The sequence below is a fragment of the Phyllostomus discolor genome, chromosome 3 (assembly GCF_004126475.2).
Source record: "Phyllostomus discolor isolate MPI-MPIP mPhyDis1 chromosome 3, mPhyDis1.pri.v3, whole genome shotgun sequence".
Taxonomy (NCBI): Eukaryota; Metazoa; Chordata; class Mammalia; order Chiroptera; family Phyllostomidae; genus Phyllostomus; species Phyllostomus discolor.
The window spans coordinates 61,575,856-61,594,719 of NC_040905.2; the positions used below are offsets into that span (position 1 = coordinate 61,575,856).

Below are 18,864 nucleotides of genomic sequence, written 5' to 3' on the forward strand. Positions count from 1 at the left end.
CAGGCTAGTTCATCAGATTTTCTTGGGGTATGGAATCCAGGATCTAAGGAATATTTGCTTTGTCTTTTCCTTCGTTATGGCCTACAAAGACCTGTTTAATCTACCTGCCGGGTCCAACAAAGCTTCAGAAAATCACTTGCTGGGAGTCTCCAAAGTCATGGTTTCTGCAATTTTATCCGATTCAACTGGGCAAATCAATTCAGAAAAAAAATGTCAGGTCTGCCAAAAGGTGCTTCTGATAAGGCTTCAAATACGTGTCTCATCTACTTAAACTGTTGTGTCACTAATTATGTGTAATGCACAGTCTAGTTTGTCAGCAGTTTTGCAGGGATCTTGCTGTCTGGGTTGGGACCAGTTGAAGTGTTTGCACTTGCAACACATGGACTCTTCATCCATGGTCACAGGAGTCAGATAATGTTTCAAACCATATCACTGAACCCAACATTCTAAAAATTATAATACCATAGTTAATTGTTTAAATTTAAGCAACCATGAAAAACAGTTTTTTGAGAAACACACAGAATAAGCTTCCAAGTGGTGTTCTTATGGCCTTACCTCCTCGGTCTCGGGCAGCTAAACTTTGACCCCTTCTTAATGTAATGTCCAGCTGGTACATTCCGGGATCGGCCAGAGGGACATCTGCATTACTGGTTCCAGAAGTATTTATTTTCTGGGAAGTGAGAAATATACAAAATATTATCTTTGTTCTATTTCCCTCCAGTGGGGGCCATATATAGTTTAACTAACTATAAGAAGTATTCAATAAAATAAACCAATTTGTGAATTCATATATCATAATCACCCAGTTCTCTGAAGGCTTGAAATTCATGAAATTCATTAAACTCAATAAAAACCTGGCAGTAGTGGGAATTCTTGTTTCAATTCAAATTAGAAATAACAAATGGAACAAGAAAAACACTATCCCTGGAAAGCCCCATGTAATTCAACTGAGAAGGACCAACACAGGAATAGTTTCCGAGGTAAAAATGCAATCAACGATGAACGGAAAATAAAGGTATCCAAGAACAGTTGGTTTGCCACATAACTAAGCTAAAAATTAAAATGATTTATGCAGGTGACTTTAAGTCCTTTATGCAAAAGGGCTCAAATAGGTGAATTACATCCTTCTATCTCAGCCCCAACATAAAATATGACATAATTGTACAGAAATAAATTCACACAGCATTTAAATAGTTTTTGCAAGTAAATAATATAAATATAAAAGCAATATATAATGCTGTCTTCTATGGAATAAAAGTACACAAGCTATTTCTAGAATTAAATATCTTTGCAAGGTTACTTCTATGGAATATCTTGAGCAACAATATACTGTTTATTTAATAGGCATTGAGTTACAAACCCACTTGAAGAGGAGTAACTATATTAAAATAACACAATAGAAACATATGGTAAAAATTATATAGGTCATAATTTATACTTTCTGCCACTTTGATACAGCAGAAAAATTTACTTTTTTTCACATGTTTGAGATGATTTTAAATTATTATAATTCTTTTCCAATTCAAAAATCAGTGGTGTTTTGTTTTGGAATAGTATGCATGAATAAGATAAAATATTAGACACCAGTCTGGCTCTTTCAGTTCCAATGTTTACATGAATTACAACTATAAAGCATCATTTTGTTGGAGGTTTCAAGACCATGATAAGATCTTTCCTATAGGAGAAATTATCATTTAAAATAAGAAATAGCACAACTTTGATTGATAACCCAAACTCATCATTTCTCTTCTGGTAATAGTAAAATAGAATTCTCTTCTCGTGACATCCCTGTTGCTGTGAATGACAGCATCATCCCCCAGTCACGCAGGCTGGCTTTGATTTCTTCACTTCCCTCTCCACCACATTCAAATAATTACCAAATTCCATCCATTCCATTTCCATATTACATCCCCAGTTATCTTCATCTTTTACTTATCGTTACTACTAATTTGGATCAGGCCTTCAAACAACCAAGGAGCAAAAGCTACAATGATTGCCTCACTCTTCCTGCAAACATCTAATTGCCCCACCTCCTTGGGGTTACCAAGTGTAACAATATAGGATATATCATCCCACACTTTTGTCTGTATTCTTATACAAATAAATACACATACACTTAGGTTTATTTTTTGTGGTTGAGTTTTCAGTTTTTGTTTGTTGTTAACAAAGATAGTATTATATTTTGTCTATTATTTCATAGCTTATTTAACTTCAGTCATAGACACTTTTCTAACAACACATAGATTTATCTAGTTCCCTTTTATGTACATCATTTTCCAGTGTGGGAACACCATGATTTCTTTAACTATCTCCCCACTGATGAATATATGAGTTGGTTTCAGTATTTGCCACTATAGGGACCTGTGCTTTAATTCTCTTAGGACATAAACTTTTTCCCAAAGGTTTAAATAGTTCATGCTCCTATTGAAAGGCACAAGAGTGCCTATTTCCCATATCATAGCCAACATAAGTTGTTACTAATTTTCTAGTTTGATTGGCAAAAAATATCATCTCCCTTCACATACATTTCTTGAACTATGACAAGTTGTTTTGAAACTAGTGTAAAGAGCTAGAGTACCAGCAGTTCACTGGGCCACCCAGAAGATGTATGGTGGAGAGACAGAAAGCAACCAAGGTCTTCTAAACCACTTTTCAAAGAAACGTTTGTAAGTGGGTCTAATTAATATGCAAATTTAAATTCAAATCCAGCAAACATTTGTTAAGCTACAAGTATGCTCCAAGCCTTTCATTAGGTTCTTTTATATACATTATTTCAAAATAAAACCATTAATAAATACTAATTGTAGATAGATTTACTTCTTTTTCAAAAAATATGGAATAAAATCTATAGGAAGGGAGAAGTTTCTTTAGTGTTTTGATAAGTATCTTAAAAATAAAAAAGTTTGAATGTTTAGATATTTATATTTTTATAGCTTTCATTGCTCTGTTCAGTGCTTCTTAAAGTCTTGAGTGAATAATTCATACAATACCTGCTTTAATATTATTACATTTACTGGGTGGCATTGGTTAATAAAATTATTAGGTTTCAGGTGTATAGTTCTATAACACATCATCTGTACACTGCATTGTGTGTTCACCACCCCAAGTCAAGTCTCCTTCCATCACCACATATTTGTCCCCCTTTACTGGTTCCTACTTCCCTCTTTACGGGCTGGTTAAGGACTTTTCAAAAGTAATTTTAACTATAGCAGATTTTTCACTTTTGCTGTTTTAGAATTTAACACTTTGTTAAGAGATTACTTCACTGGACTTCATAAATTGGCTTTTTAAAGCCTATGCAATACTCCATTTTCTGTGTGTATATGTATGTGTGTATCACATTTTATTTGTCCATTCATCTGATGACAGCCATTTAGACTGTTCCCATATCTTGGCTGTTGTGAATAATGCCGTAATGAATAGCAATGCAGATATCTCTCCAAGGTACTGATATCATTTCCTTTGGGTATACAAGGTCTGTCCAGAAGTATCTGGCCATAATAATATGGAAAATAGAGACATTTATTGAAGCATACACAAGATATAAGAAACATTGTACATAAGACAATGACACCTCAGTCCCCTTCAAAGTAGCCACCTTTGGACTTCACACAGTTCTCCCAATTGCCATCAGCTGTCTTGGTGTATTTTCCTGAATCTCCTAGATGGTCTGAAATCTCTTTCCTTTCAAAGGTGACCTTAGTTTTGGGAAAAGTCAGAAGTCACAGGGCACCAAATCTGAGCTGTAGGAGGGCCTGGGTGAGTTGATGTTTCACCAAAAAACTCTGCACAAGATGTGATGCATGAGCAGGTACATTGTTGTGATGAAGCTGCCAATCACCAGTTGCCCTTGGGTGCAGCCCTCTGAATTATCTGAATAATTTACATAGAGGAATGTTCAAGCTTAACACAAAATGTGATGCAGATTCACTGCTCTACTCACTCATTTTGAATATGAGGGTCACACAGTACACGTGCTCACTCAATGACATCTGTCACCCCCACTGACTAGTACAGTGAAGTCATCATTGTTCATGCATGTACATTCCAGTTGACTCTCCTTGGCTTCTAGGTTACACTGATGTCATGAAAACTGTTCTTATGATATTAACAATGGCTGGACTTTTTCCAGACAGATCTCATATGCTGCCTCCACCATCTTGTTCTCCATGTCTTCCTATCTACTCTTCAAGGACCATTTTATTAGCACTTTATATCCTTTTGTCCATTATCACATTCTATCACAAATATCATATTTGCCATGTTAGATTGCAAACTTTTAAAATTGAGGAATAGAGTATTTAAGGATCAACTAAGCATAAACTGTGATAGAGGCTATGAGGAGGTAAATATGGCTCAAAGGACACATGATCTAGCAGAGTGGACACATACATGGGGATCTATAATAAAGTTGGCTACTCCACGAGCAGTTTTTCTTTTTTTTCTGTGCCCAACTATGGCATCTAATGTGGTTAAGCACCTTCTTTCATGAGGAACCTAAGTATAACCTTAGAACCTTTCTCAATATAGTGCTCTAGGCTGCCATTACCAATTGATCAAAATTGGCACTAAAAATGAAACTGTCTACTCAAAAGCTCTAAAGACAGACTGTGCTATAATGGAGTTATGTCCACAGGAGAGCAGGAAAGGCCAACAATTATGGGGAAAGATTCTGAGGAGTCTTCATAGAGATGACAACAAAGCAGGGTGTGAATATACAAACATTGATAAGAGAGAATGGGAATATTTATGTGATCCCAATGGTAAGCAGTCCCCAGAGGGTGCATCACATGCATGTGTAAGCACTGAGGTGGAAAGGATAGCTCGTGCACCTTGATGCCAGGCTGAGGAGTGTTCAACCCATGGGCAACAGGAAACCATCACAGGCTTTGAAGGGAGAAGCCGTATAACCAGGCCTCATTTAACCAATATTTATTGCCCATCTTTCATTTTTCTTGTTCTGGACTAAGTGCTTAGATTACAGAGATGAACAAAACTGGGCCTTTTCTCTTTGTAAGATAGAAGAGAATAGAGAAATCTTGTGGATATAGAACTTTAAAAGGTTTTATAAAAGTGCAGTTTAAATCATAAGGGCCTCATCTGGTCAGTGGTGATGGAAATAAAAGATGAATTTGAGAGATATTGAGGAGACTCAGTCAGCTGCATCTGTCAACTGACAAGATGTGGCAGATACGGGGAATGGATCGATGAGTCACTCAGAAGTGTGAGCTGAGCTCCTGGGTGGATGGTAATGTCAGTAGTAGAAAACAGAAATGAGTGGAGAAGCAAGTTCCCAGCCACCACTGTGTCCAGTTCCAAGGATATCTCCAACTCCGCAAAAGAAGGAAGTATAGAACTTAAATAGATCTAGAGAGACACCTCTCCTCAGGTTCACTGAAATGATTCCAAGAAAACTGGTAGGCCAATTATGGAAGGATACTAGAAATATAATTTTTTTAATTATAAAGTACCTTTTTATAAACACTTATTTAGTTACCAAATGTAAGGATATATTAGGAAAGATGTATCTGAAATGCTAGGCACTCATACAGTTCTCATACAAACTTTATCATTTTAAATCTTTTATGTTTTCAAATTTAACATTTATTTAGTGACTATTATCAGAATTTCAAATATACCTCTCTTTTTCCTTAATTGCCATGCTCCACATTTACATGTGTGTTTCTATTTTTCAACCACTTCATTGAAGTATGATTGATATGCAAAAAGCTGTGTATAACTCAATGAGTTGGGGGTAAGTATACCCTTGTGAAGTCATTGCTACCATCAAGGCTACAGACATATCTGGCACTTCCCAAAGTCTCTTCCTGCCAAATTTGTTATTGCTATTATTATTATCTATGTATGTGTGATAAGAACACTTAGCATGAGATCTACGCTCTTAGAAAATTTTAAGTATATAACATGGCATTGCTAACTGTAGGCAGTATGCTGTATAGTAGAATCTCCAGAACTTATTCATCCTGTATAACTGAAACTTCATACCCTTTGACCATGACCTCCCATTTTCTTCTTCCCCCATTGACTCTCTCAATGTTAGATTCAACATATAAGTGAGATCATACAATATTTGTCTAACTGTGTATGGTTTATTTCCCTTGACCTGATGTTCTCCAAGTCCATCTGTTTTGTTACAAATGATAGACTTTCCTTCTCCTTTTAAGGCTGTATAACATTCCATTGTATATATGTACCAGATTTTCTTTTCTCTCTTTTTTTTTCACACTGTTCAACCCCTTTCAGTGCTCACAACCCACAGATAAGGAGGCTGGGCAAAGGTTAGGGTTTGCAATTTGCTCTGGCATGGGTACAGTATGAGGGGCATGGGTCCCACAGGGAAGGACCCACCATAAATCCACCAAATTTTCTTTATCCATTCATCCATCAATGGGTTTGTAGGTTGTTTCCATATCTCAGCTATTCTGAATAATGCAATGAACATAGGGGTGCAGGTGTCAAGATCCTGATGCAAATTCCTTTGCATAAATACCCAGAAGTGGAATTGCTGGATTATATGCAGCCATGAAAGCTTTTGAATAGCCAAAACAATCTTTAGAAGAAGAACAATTCTTGAGGCATCACACTTCCTAATTTCAATCTATACTACAAAGTTGTAATAATCAAAACAGTTATGATACCGGCATAAAAATAGACACAGAGACCAAAGGAACAGAATAAAGAGCCCAGAACTAAACCTGCACATAAAAAGTCAACTGATCTCTGAGGACACCACAAATACAAAGTGGAGAAAGAATAGCCTCTTTAACAAACAATGCAGTAAAACCAAATATCCACATTCAAAGGAATGAAATTAAATCCTTCTCTTACACCATATGCAAAAATCATCTCAACATGGATTAAAGACTTAAACATAAGACCTGAAATCATAAAATGTATAGAAGAAAACAGGGGAAAACTCCTTAACATTGACCTTGGTAATGAATTTTTGGACACCAAAAGTATAGGTAGCAAAACCAGAAATATAGAAGAATGTCTACAGCAAATTAAAAAGCTTCTGCACAGCAAAGAAAATACTCAACAAAATGAAAAGACAACCTATGAAACAGGAGAAAATATTTGTAAACCATATACATAAGAAAGGTTAATATCCAAAGTATATAAGGAACATACAATTCAATAGCAAAAATAACAAACAAATAACTTAAAATATGGGCAAGGACCTGAATACACATTTTTGCAAAGAAGACACACAAATATACAAAAGGTCAACATATACAACATGAGAAGGTGCTCAACATCACTAATCATCAAGGAAATGCCAATCAAATTCACAATGAGATATTACCTCATATGTGTCAGAATGGCTATTATTTAAAAAAAAATAAATGATAAATACTAGTGAGGATATAGAAAAGAGGGAATTCTTGACATCTTTGGTGGGACTGTAAAGAAAGGATAAGCTCAAAATTTTAAATCCAGAGTTCAAGACACAGTTAGAGAATTAGGGAAGTATCTATGACAACACTCAGAGTTTTAGGGCTATTAAAGCCAAAAAGTAGATGTAATGTTTGAAGCTGTAAATTATAACATAAGTGAAATACACAACCTTATTAGGTCGCCTATGAGAAAGTCAGGAAAAAAAAACTGTGGAAGGAACAGAGCCTGAGAATTTGAAAGGAAGCATTTGGAAGGACTATAACCAGAGCACCCACATCACCTACTCCACCAAGCCACCATTTTTGCAGAAGCTCTTCCTCTACTCTTTCTGGCTTAAACTATTCTTTGCTTAAAATACAACAGCTCCCATGTGTGGGAATGTTATATGTCCTCATGTTTAGCCCTTCTTTCCCTCATTTTATGTGGACCTCCAGGGTACTGTGCAGTGATCACTGATGTTCACATACAGATGCTTCTGTGGGGCTAGCTTCTTTGACCCAGAGGTCAAAGAATGTCAATGCTCTGCAGTTACTAAGTGAGGAAACCTTTGTGTGCTTATGAATATTTTCAACAATAACTGGGAAAAAGGCTTATGATTGGGGTACCCATATAATTTATAATTCAAACTGGTACTCTTTGGAGAGTGAAAGGAAGTGCTGTTAGTAATTACATGGCATAAATAGGCATAAACAAAACAGTCTCAGGTAAACTGGAACACATGGTTATAGTATTCAACAAGTTAGCCTTCTGTTCGCCAGAAAGATAAATTACGCAGAAAAGACAGATCTTCTGGTCATATCAAGCTTTATGATAGTTTGTTTTGGAACCAAACTACAACCCTGGGTTGAATTCTGGTATTTTGATTTTGCAATAGCCCAAACAAAACAAAATGGGCCAATAAATCCTCAGGCCCACTAAATGACAATATTAACTGCTGCTGGAAAAAGTATGAAGTTCAGAACAACCAGAGCATCCTTTCTGGGACTCACACACATGATTACTCGCCCTGGGATTGTCCACTGAATTGACTGTTCTGTGCAGTTTCATTACAGCTGGTAACCTTGCCACCTACACATACAGGTAAAATAACCTGTGCTAAAGGAAAGCAAACAAAATTCTCTTTTCTCCATCTTGACATACACAGACCACCCCTTTCTGGAATTAGACCCTGCAACCAGCATTTGTGTTACAAGAGGCAAATTCTGATGAGAAAGGGCAGACATGATATCAACTATTTAACTTCAGCCAGAAATACTTATTCCCTCTGCACCTTTGTTTTCTCATCTTTAAAATGGAACAATACCTTACAAAGGACTGTTTTGATTATGATATAAAATACATAAAACTGCTTTGTAAATGTAAGAAATTATTTATTTATTCATTTTGAAATTGTTTAAATATAAGTAGGTATTTGGGAGAGAGGGGGAGCCATTACAAAACAGGAAAGATTGTAGGAGTCAAAACACAAAGACCTGTAAACAGGCCTAGTTGGATATTAAGTTCCTCTAAGGAAGAGGGAAAGTTTTTTGAGTTCTAAGGGCCTCATTTTCCTCATCATTAAAAAATTAACTTCTCAAAATTAAAAGAAATAATGTAATTTATACTGTTGTGTAAAGTGTCAAGTGATTTATAAGTGCAAAGTAGGTTCTTCCTGCTTTTTGCAAATTATAATTTATTCAGGGTCTGGCACAAATAATGGCCCTTTTTTGTGTGCTCATAATCTATGCCAAATCTTCTATTACAAAATCATAAGCATGTAACTGTGTAACTGTGTAACAATATCACACTCAAGCCTACAACGTGACATTTTAGGTGAAATGTTCAAATTGCTCTCCATCTTGGTCAAGGCATTCCCATACCCTACCAGCCATACTCAGTGACGGACGGACCTTGTATTTTGTGTACACTACTGCTAGTGTCCACCTTTGGTTAATCAGGGATTAGAAAGTATATTATGCTCACATTGTCTTCTGCTTTCAGTAGTATTAAAATGCTTAATGATTGTTATCCTTACTATTTTTACCACAACAATATTTGTCAGACCTGAGAGCATGATAAATTTTGTTTGCATTAACTCTTCTGAACATTTGTCTTTCAGTGAGTATCCAAGCATTCTCTTTCTCCCCATGCTCCCTTACAAAACAAAAACAAAAACAAAACAAAACAAAAACCTCTGTGAAGAAAAGACTTATCAGAACAAAGTTTACTATATTGTCTTTAGAAACCCTGGTAAAAAAATTTAAGAGTTTTGGCAACAAGATAAATAACATAGTTTTGGACTACAATTCAAAGTATAAAATAAATATTCACAATTCCATATTGATATAAATAAATGATTTGAATAAATAATTAACAAATACAATGGGAGGGGGACAGACAAGTCTATGGTGCAGAAGAATTCAAAATTGCTCAAGGACGTCGAGCATAACTTCCTACCTTTTAAGTGGGGGCTGTACCTAGTGACTTCCTTCCAAAGACGACAGCATGGGGACACGTGGCACAAATACTACCTGAACCAGGTGATCAAGGTTGAAAGCAATACTGATAAGCCGCCTTGATAGCACGCTCCGTGGACAGTTTCTGAGGAGCATGGCACTCTATCAGTGTGGTCTTCCTTCCAGAACACATAACCTCTGCCTAACCATGAAGAAAATATCAGAAACATCCAAATTGAAGGTCTTCCTCCAAAATATCTGACCAGCACTACTCAAAACTGTTAAGGCCATCAAAAACAGTGAACGTGTAAAATGCCCTCACAGCCGCGAGGAGCCTAAGGAGACATGAAGGCTAAATAAACTGTCGTGTCCTGGATGGGATCCTGGAATAACAAAAGGACCTTAAGTGAAAACTGAAGATCTGAATAGAGGAAGAATTTAGTTAATATTCATCTATTCAATAGGGGTTCATTAGATATGATGAATGTACTGTACTTATGTAAGATGATTAAGAGAGAAAGTTGGGGGTGGGGTATGTGGAAATTTTCTGTTCTATCTTCATAACTTCTCTGTAAATCTAAAAATACTCAAATGAAAAGTTTAACTTTCAAACGTTTCTGTACAGCTAATTCTTTTGAGTAAATAACCTAGTGTTTGGAAGGGAACAGCCATTCTAATTTGGTCTTTGCTTAGTCAATATAATGATCAACTTCACAGAAGGCACGTTAGTGATAAATTGACCTAATACACCTCAGCACCCCTTTTCCCATCCACCATTTAACAGGTGAGAAACTGAGAGTGGTACATCTAAGGGATATAGTTACACATTTATTATGCTTTATAGAAGTAATTTGCTAGTACTGTTGCTGTAAACCTTTTAACTGTGGGTAACAGAAAAATTATAGCAATAATAATGCATTAAGCTGTAAGTCATAAGATTTGGGTGTTACTTCCTACTCCTCCATAAAACAAACTTTATTACCTCAGGCAAATAACTTACCCTCTTTGACTCTCAATTCCACATTTGTAGAAAGAAGAGATAGATCTACATTACTTTAAATTCGCTTTTAAAAAAGAGAGAGATTCTATCCACATTTCTTTCTTTAAATTTTGGCTCCACCTCTCAGTAGTTTAGGTTCTCACCTTAAAAAAAATGAGGATAAAAATGGTGCCCACCTGACAAAATTGTTGTGAAAAAGAAGTAAAGTAATATACATAAAATGGTATCCTATATTAAACATGTAATATTTTGGCCCTCCCTTTGTACTCCTAAAATGACAGTCTAATTATAGATAAGGATATAAACTCGATAGTGTGAAAGATAGATTAGTATCTAGTTGAGACTTCAAGACACATTCACAAAGGAAGTGCTTTGAAGTAGGAAAGTCTGAGCAGTTGTAGGAAGTCACTTGTCAGGGTTAAATATTGAGATTTTGCTCTTTTTAGAGATCCCCAGAACCCTTCACCCATACATTGAAATGTTCTCACCTGAGAGAGGTTTTGAGAGGAAGTGTGTCATTCATAATTATTCTTAACTTACAGTGGGTGAAAGGACTGTGGACTGGGGCATGACTAATAAAAAGGGCATGAAATAAAAAATACATTTATATTTCTGTTTGAAAGAAGCTTTACACTTGTTTGTAAGATTCAGAGTTCAAAAATGTCATACATATCACAAGAGGAATGTTAAATGGAGTTACCTCATACACAAGTTTGTCACAAGCTTTGACTAATTACAGAAATGTATACTTGGCAAAGTAAGTTGTGTGTTTTCTTCCTGGGAAACCACTGAGCCCAATTAGAGACACAGATAACATCCTGGCTGGGCAGGTGACGGTATTCTCTGTGGTGCCTGGATTACAGTGATAAAGATGATGACAAGTATTGATTGCCTTCCAAGCAGGGGTTTCTATCTTCCTGTTCCCTCTGTTTCTTTTGGATAATATGTGTGCTTGTGGGAAGCTGACTTGCTCCTTAGCTCAAAGGTAGAGAATATCACAATGATTAGGCCAATTCAACCCCCTGATTCCAATGACTGGTTTAGAGTTGGGAATGTGAACTAAGCTCTTTCAAAAATTTTGGACCTGGTTGAGAATTCTGGAACAAATAGGCTCAATCATTCTTCCTGGAGGAGGATGAGGAAGCATGTCGCCAGCTGTGGGACTGCTGGTAGCCTTCTTGGGTTCATGAGGGGAATGAGACTGGGATAAAGCTAACAATAGGGGAGGCTGGATAGAGAGACAGAAATACACTAAATTCTGGTGACTTGATGGAACCGCTGAGTTAACCACTAGATTTTCCAGTGATATGGGTCAATAATTTCTCTCTACAATTTTAGTCAGCTTGAGTTGTGTCGTTACTTGCAAACAAATGCATCCCAACTGATTACACAGCTAACATTGATAGAGCACAAACATTGTCTCATTTATTTTGCACATAACCTAAAGAATAATTATTCTAATTCTAGTAACACGGATGAAGAAACTGAGGATTAGAGAAGATGAATAATTTGCTTCAGCTAGGAAGTAGGCAAAGTAGGATTCAAGCTGCTGTAACATCAAGAGCTCATGCTCTTAACCACTAGGCTAACACTTTTTTCCCAGATTAAAAAAAAATCAGAATGTGAATTAGAAACTACATGGCAATTTTAACTTCTCAGACTCTAATTATATAATTCTCTTTAGCTAAAAGTTCACATCAAAAGGAAAGGGTTGCTCATGGTAAAGGAAAAAGCACTTTAAATTTATAATATCAAGGGTTTCAAAATCACAAGAAAATGTCATTTATTTTTTTTTATCAAAGCTCTTTTACATATTCACACCTACAGATGATCTTTCCCATTTCTATTAGTTGAAAAGATAGAATTCTCTACCTGTGGACTTGCATCTTACTTTGTACAGAAGTTCTAGTTCAACTTGCAAAGGTCTGAAGACCTGAAATCTTATCTTGGGTTCCCAACCTCACCATCTCATTAACTGAGATATTAAATCAGCTGCTTTTTTGTTGGTTCAGTGCAGTTCTTTGGGAAGTTTCCAGTTATTGATAATTGGCATACCCACAAACACTTTCACAGCCAGCCTATTTTCCAATGCCAGTCAGGAAGAGTGTGTTTATACAACTAAATCAAATAGGTACTAAGCCTATTTACAGGGCCAAGAATTGCATTAAGTTACTGTATCAGGTAGGCACTATACAAATGGTTTAAACGTTTGGCAATTCAAATGGCTTCCTAGGAAACTTCCAGGACTGAACAGCAAACACATACAAATGATATAACATTACAAGAAAACAGTGGGAGATACAGAAATTTTCTGTCTACTTAGTGTCACAGTTGATAGATGATTATAGGCAAGCAAAAAAAAAAACAGTAAAAAATAATAGCCTGATGTACCATCTTCTTATTAAAGACAAACGAGAACTTACATATATGAGGTCTGTCTGGAAAAAGTCCAGCCATTGATAATATAAGGAGAATGGTTTGCATGACACCAATGTAACCTGGCAGCCAAGGAGAGTGGACTGGAATGTGCATGTGTGAACAATGACAACTTCACTATATTAGTCTGTGGGGGTGGTAGGCTCCATTGAGTAAGCATGTGTACTTTGTGGCCATCACATTCAAAGTGTCTGAGCAAGTAGAACAACAAATCTCCATCAAATTTTGCATTAAGCTTGAACATTCTTCCACGAACATTATTTGGGTGATTGAGAAGGCTGCAGCTATGGGCAACTGGTGACTGGCAGCTTCATCATGACAACCCACTTGCTCATGCATCACGTCTCGTGCAGAGTTTTTTAGTGAAACATCAAATCACCCAGGTGACTCAGCTCCCCTACAGCCCAGATTTAGCACCCTGCAACTTTGGGCTTTTTCCAAAACTTAAATCACCTTTGAAAGGGAACAGATTTTGGACTGTTGATGAAAATCAGGAAAATACTATGGGGCAGCTGAAGGGATTTGGGAGAACTGTGTGAGGTCCCAGGGTGCCTACTTTGAAGAGGACTGAAGCTTCATTATTTTATGTACAGATTTCTTATATTGTGTATTCTTCAATAAATGTCTCTATTTTTCATATTACGTGGCTGGATATCTTCTGGACATACCTTGTATTGGGGAGTACCACACGTAGAATTCCCAACAATGTCTACCTAAATGTGTCATTTCTTTAGACCATATGCACTGACTGCAAACTTCAAACAGTCCACAAATGTAGCAGTGAGAAGTGAAATTTTCCATCTCCTGTCTAAACTCTAGTGATTCTCCATAGTGGTAAAAACCATTAACATTCTCTTGAGTACCCTCCAGAAAAAAAATGGCACATATCTTTTTTAAAAATGTACATATATTCAAATGAATATACTGTGTGCACTGTTACACACTTGACTTTTTCACCTAGTAACATCTTAACAATCTTTGGGTGTTCAGCACGTTCAGATCTACCTCATCCTTTCTAAAAGGCCCTTACGGTCCTATTAAATGTATATACCACAAACTGTTTACTCAGCCTCTTGGTGGTGGACACTCGTCCCCCTTTTTACACTACCACACACAAGGCTGAAAACCATCTCATCCTATGCAGATCATGGTGCACATTTTTGTATTTAATGTGTAAATTCTTACCAATGGAATTTCTAGGTCAAGGGTTGTATTTTCAACTTTGGGATGTCTTGTCAAATCATCAGCCCCACCCCCACCCATTACCCCACAATTTACATTTTCTCTTACAATGATTGAGAATTTTCCCTATATTCACATCAAAAATAAGCACTATCAGATATTTCCAATAAGCATCAATCTTCTGCAGAGAGTCACCTTTAAAGGTGCACAGTTCCAAAGCTAAACAACACATCTCCTTATTTACTTGCATTTATCGAAAATTTTAAAATGTAATCCAATTTATAATTTACTTTAACACTTCTCAAAAGTGCCTGACCCCCCAGATCTTTTCTTATACACCATCCCCTAAGTGGTACTTCCTGCTAATACCAATTCAACCCCCCACCCAGCCCACAAAGCTTTTGAAACCTGTGGGTCCCTTTTCGCTTCCTACCCTGACTTCCAACCCCTTAAGTATTTTATTCCACTCAGGACTTTTCCTTCTTTTTTCCTCTGCAGTTGTGGGGAAGTAGAATTTGAGCATGAAAATGCTGCGTGTGCTGGGTGGGGAGTCCTGAACACTCACTCATACCTTCAACGCCGAGCGTTATACAAATTTTCAAATGTTTGCCACTCTGATGACAGGTGAAAACAGGCACCTCTGTGTCTTGTTTTGCATAGCTTTAATTACCAGTGAGACTATCTTTCCTGTCTACTAGCCATTTAAATTTATTTTTTGTGAACTGCCTGTGCCTATATTGACTCATTTTTATGTTGAGCTTTTTTTAATTGGTTAGTACGTGCTTTTTATACATTAAGAACATTAGAAAGGCTGCATTCTAAAGGACACTGCTTACGTGGACAGAATCAGGAACCAGAAAGTCTATCCTCAGAGCAAGTCTGACAAAGCATTCTCACAATTCTAGCTCTGCCTCTGCTAAATGCTGTACACTCATGGGCTTCTAACAGAATGTCTTTCTGCCAGAAGCCATTTGCTAGCTCTTCCCTGAGCAGTACAACAGAATCTAGAGTTCTTAGGGAAAACAATCTGGTGGAGGAGTGTGGACTTCCTATTTTTCTCTGCACACAGGTGGGATGATTCTGTGTCCTACAGAGAAGGCAGTAGCCATCCAGGAACTTTGTGAGGCCATATCATGGGGTGAAGTTCTGGAAGGAGCTGCTCAAAAATTAGGCCCAGGTGAGAGAAAAGGGACCCTAGGAGAGAAGAATGGAAAGGGTGGAACAAATTTCCTTCCACTGGTAGAATTCAGCTGGTGTTCTGCTATGTGTAGCTATGTGTGGTGTGGGGAAGCAGGATTAGTGGCTTGGCCATTTCTGCCCTTCCATCAGGCAGCAGAGGAAAGGCAGTTTTGCTTGGGAGAACAGAGAGCACTGATCTTCTTTTTCTAAATGTTGGCATGTCCTAGGGTGTGATCTTCGGCCTTCTTCACATTTGTCTTCACGCCCTGTCCCTGGGTGAGTTTGTCAAATCCCCAGGCTTTTACTAATACCCATTCCATGGGGCTCAAGTTCTTCTGAGTTTCAGGCCCACACAGTCAACCACTGACTTGACTTTTCTTGACTTTTCTACTTGGAAGCCTTGTATGCAACCCAAACATCTGACATGTGGTTACATGGCATTTCTCATATTTCAAGTTCTTGGAATAATCTCATGGTAAGAGTCCTCAATCTGTATTTTAGAAACAATATAATATTGTGGTTAAGAACGCAGATCTGTGGTCTGAGTTTGAATCCTGGGTCTAACATTTCGTCTTGGGCAAGTGGCTTAACCTCTTTATACTCCAGTTTTTCTTTGAAATGCAGATAATAACAGGTCATGCCTCATTGGGTTTTGAGAATTTGGTGCATTAATAATAGTGGAGTGCTTGTACTTATGTTGGGGACATAGTAGACACTATAGAAATATTAGCTATTAGTGTTGTATTTCCAGAGGGCAGGAAAGGCTGTAGTTGGAGAGGATGAACGCTGACGTCTCCCAGCACACAGCATTCCATGGTTCCAAATACATGCAGCATTCATGAAAATCTTCACAGATAGAGATGCTTATAATTTCACTGCTATTATTACCTTGAAAACAATTCACTTGAAAGGCTAATTAGCCATGTGTGCATTTTTTTAGAAGATGCATTGAAACCTTGAACAAAGCAATGATCATCTAAATAATTGTGAAATATATATCAGCTGTACCAGCTAATTTCACAATTTGACTGAGCTTCTACCCCTCTAGAGACAGCGCTGTTAGAAATAAATGTACGTATTATATTAACTTTTATCTTGGATGTTACTTCATTATGCTAATAGTCTCCCTATTGATCAATTCAATTCTTCATTTTTTTCAGCCCTCAGAAAGAAATGCTAAAATATTCAAGGACCAAAGAATACATGAATATAAGAATCAGTATAAATATTATCTCACCACTCTTACCTTAAAATGTCAAGTTACGAGTGTTTTAAAGGATAATTAGGAGTTTGCCAGATAGGAGACACCCTCACAGAAGCCTTCCTGACCACCCCAACCTATCAACCTCTCTCCCTGATTCCTCCTCTCCTCGCAGTTAGTCACCCTCCACTCTATTACTGTCGCACTGTGTTTTAACTGTTGGCTACACTGCACTACTTACCCTGCTGGATGCTGAATTCCTAGATAGCAGGGCCAGGATTGACTTACCTGCAAAGGTACCCTGATGAGGGTTTATCAGTTGATTTGAAGTTCATGAAAGATTATATTCATGTTTACTATTTAACATTAATTGCAGTGCTTCAAACAGCATTTTGCTGGAAGGTGAGCTCTTTGAGAGCAGTGATATTTATCTATTTGGTTCATTCTGATATGTACCTACAACAGTCTGACATGGTGGGCACTCAGTACGTACTAAAGGAGTGAACAGAGGAGGTACCTATAAACCTAAGTGCTACTCATGGTTCCTGTATCGCAGGCATGAGAATTAACCAGAGGTTGCAACAACTAAGGAAACAGAGGATGAGACCATTTATTTTTCCTGTGTACCAGTTTCCATTCCACTTTGTAGATAATGTATGAACATGCATACTGTCCCACCCTGATATGCATAAGTTATGAAAATTCAAATTTACAAAGGTGTTTCATTTAATATTTATACTGTGGCTTAATTTCCATGGTGCCTGGATTATTTATAGTTCCAAAGACTGGATTGGATTTCCAAGGCCTTAGAAACAGCTAAGTACCCACTTGGACCCAGGCTGCATGACACTCTTTGCATTTGTACAGGTGAGACAGGTTGCACGAAGTTCTCTTCACTGAGAACTAAGGATTTGCTTGTTAACAGCAAAGATTAACTGTGCATCATGTCTGTCTGTTTTGCTGGAGATTGCTTTACCGTTTTTACTTTCAGGTTAGTTGTGTGAAATAAAGAGAACTTTAAAAATCAGTATTAATTAGGACTAACTAGACAGATATTTTCATTCTTCAGGAAATATGCCTAATGTGGCTGCAAAGTGACCCCAAGCCTGTATCACCGTGGCTTCCACAGCATCTGTTCTGCACAGTGCCTCACACAGCCCTGGCTAAATGACCCGTGGGGCACTCTGCGTGGGCCCCATGGCACAGACTCACACTGCTCCCAGTGAATATTCCTCCTTGGCATGAACAGTTTATCCTCTGAAATTCAAGTCCTGGAAGGAGGCTTTGGTTCCCTATGCTCCCAACTGGTAGCATACGGTGGGTTACAACTGGGTGAGTACTACTGAAACATTATGTCATCACATTAATAAAAATTAGGAAATTCAGTAATATTGCTCTTTGCTTTATTGTGCTTCACAGATGGTGCTTTTTTTTTTTTACAAATTGAATGCAAGACCCTCTAGAAGCAAAAAAATCACAACTTAATTTATTGCAGTACCAACTTTATTGCAGTGGTCTGGAACCAAGCCTGTACTATCTCTAAGGTACGCCTGAAGTTCCTTTTCACACAATAATAATTTAATGTAAGCTTTAAAGAATAAAGAAATAAGAGGCCATTGCCAATGTGTTTTCCTGTTCTCCTATGAAAACACTGTGCCTCCTACAAAATTAACCATGGTGGCATGTTAATAATCTGGCCACAATCAAGATATTCATATTATTATTATTTCTGAGGATTATGAATTATGAGTATAAACAGCCTGCCCACCCTCTTTTCCTCTTTATCCCATCCCCTCTCTCTTCCATCTGTCCATTCATTCATTAGGGAATGGACACACAAACATGGATTAAGACAGGGCTTCCTCCCATTAGAGAACTCACACATTTGGCATCTCAAATAATGCAATGAGATATTAAGAAGAAAAGTTATTAAATAAGATATATATTTAAGATAAGTGGTAGTGACTGCATTTAAAATACATTGAGTATAGGGAGCTTATCATACTTGTGTT

At 37.2% G+C, this 18,864-nt stretch overlaps 1 protein-coding gene and 1 non-coding gene across 11 annotated transcripts in view; both read right to left on the reverse strand.

Annotated features, from left to right (window-relative positions):
- The window catches only part of MCTP1 (multiple C2 and transmembrane domain containing 1), a 471,427-nt gene that overhangs the window by 269,949 nt on the left and 182,614 nt on the right, over window positions 1-18,864 (reverse strand). For all 10 annotated transcript variants that reach the window (XM_036020549.1, XM_036020547.1, XM_036020545.1 and 7 more), the window contains exon 2: window positions 556-670. In XM_036020549.1, the coding sequence (XP_035876442.1) occupies window positions 556-670 (115 nt within the window). The remainder of the gene's footprint in view (window positions 1-555; window positions 671-18,864) is intronic.
- On the reverse strand, window positions 6,245-6,385 carry LOC114514480. The gene has a single exon (XR_003686065.1). It is a non-coding gene; the product is annotated as a small nucleolar RNA SNORA42/SNORA80 family (small nucleolar RNA).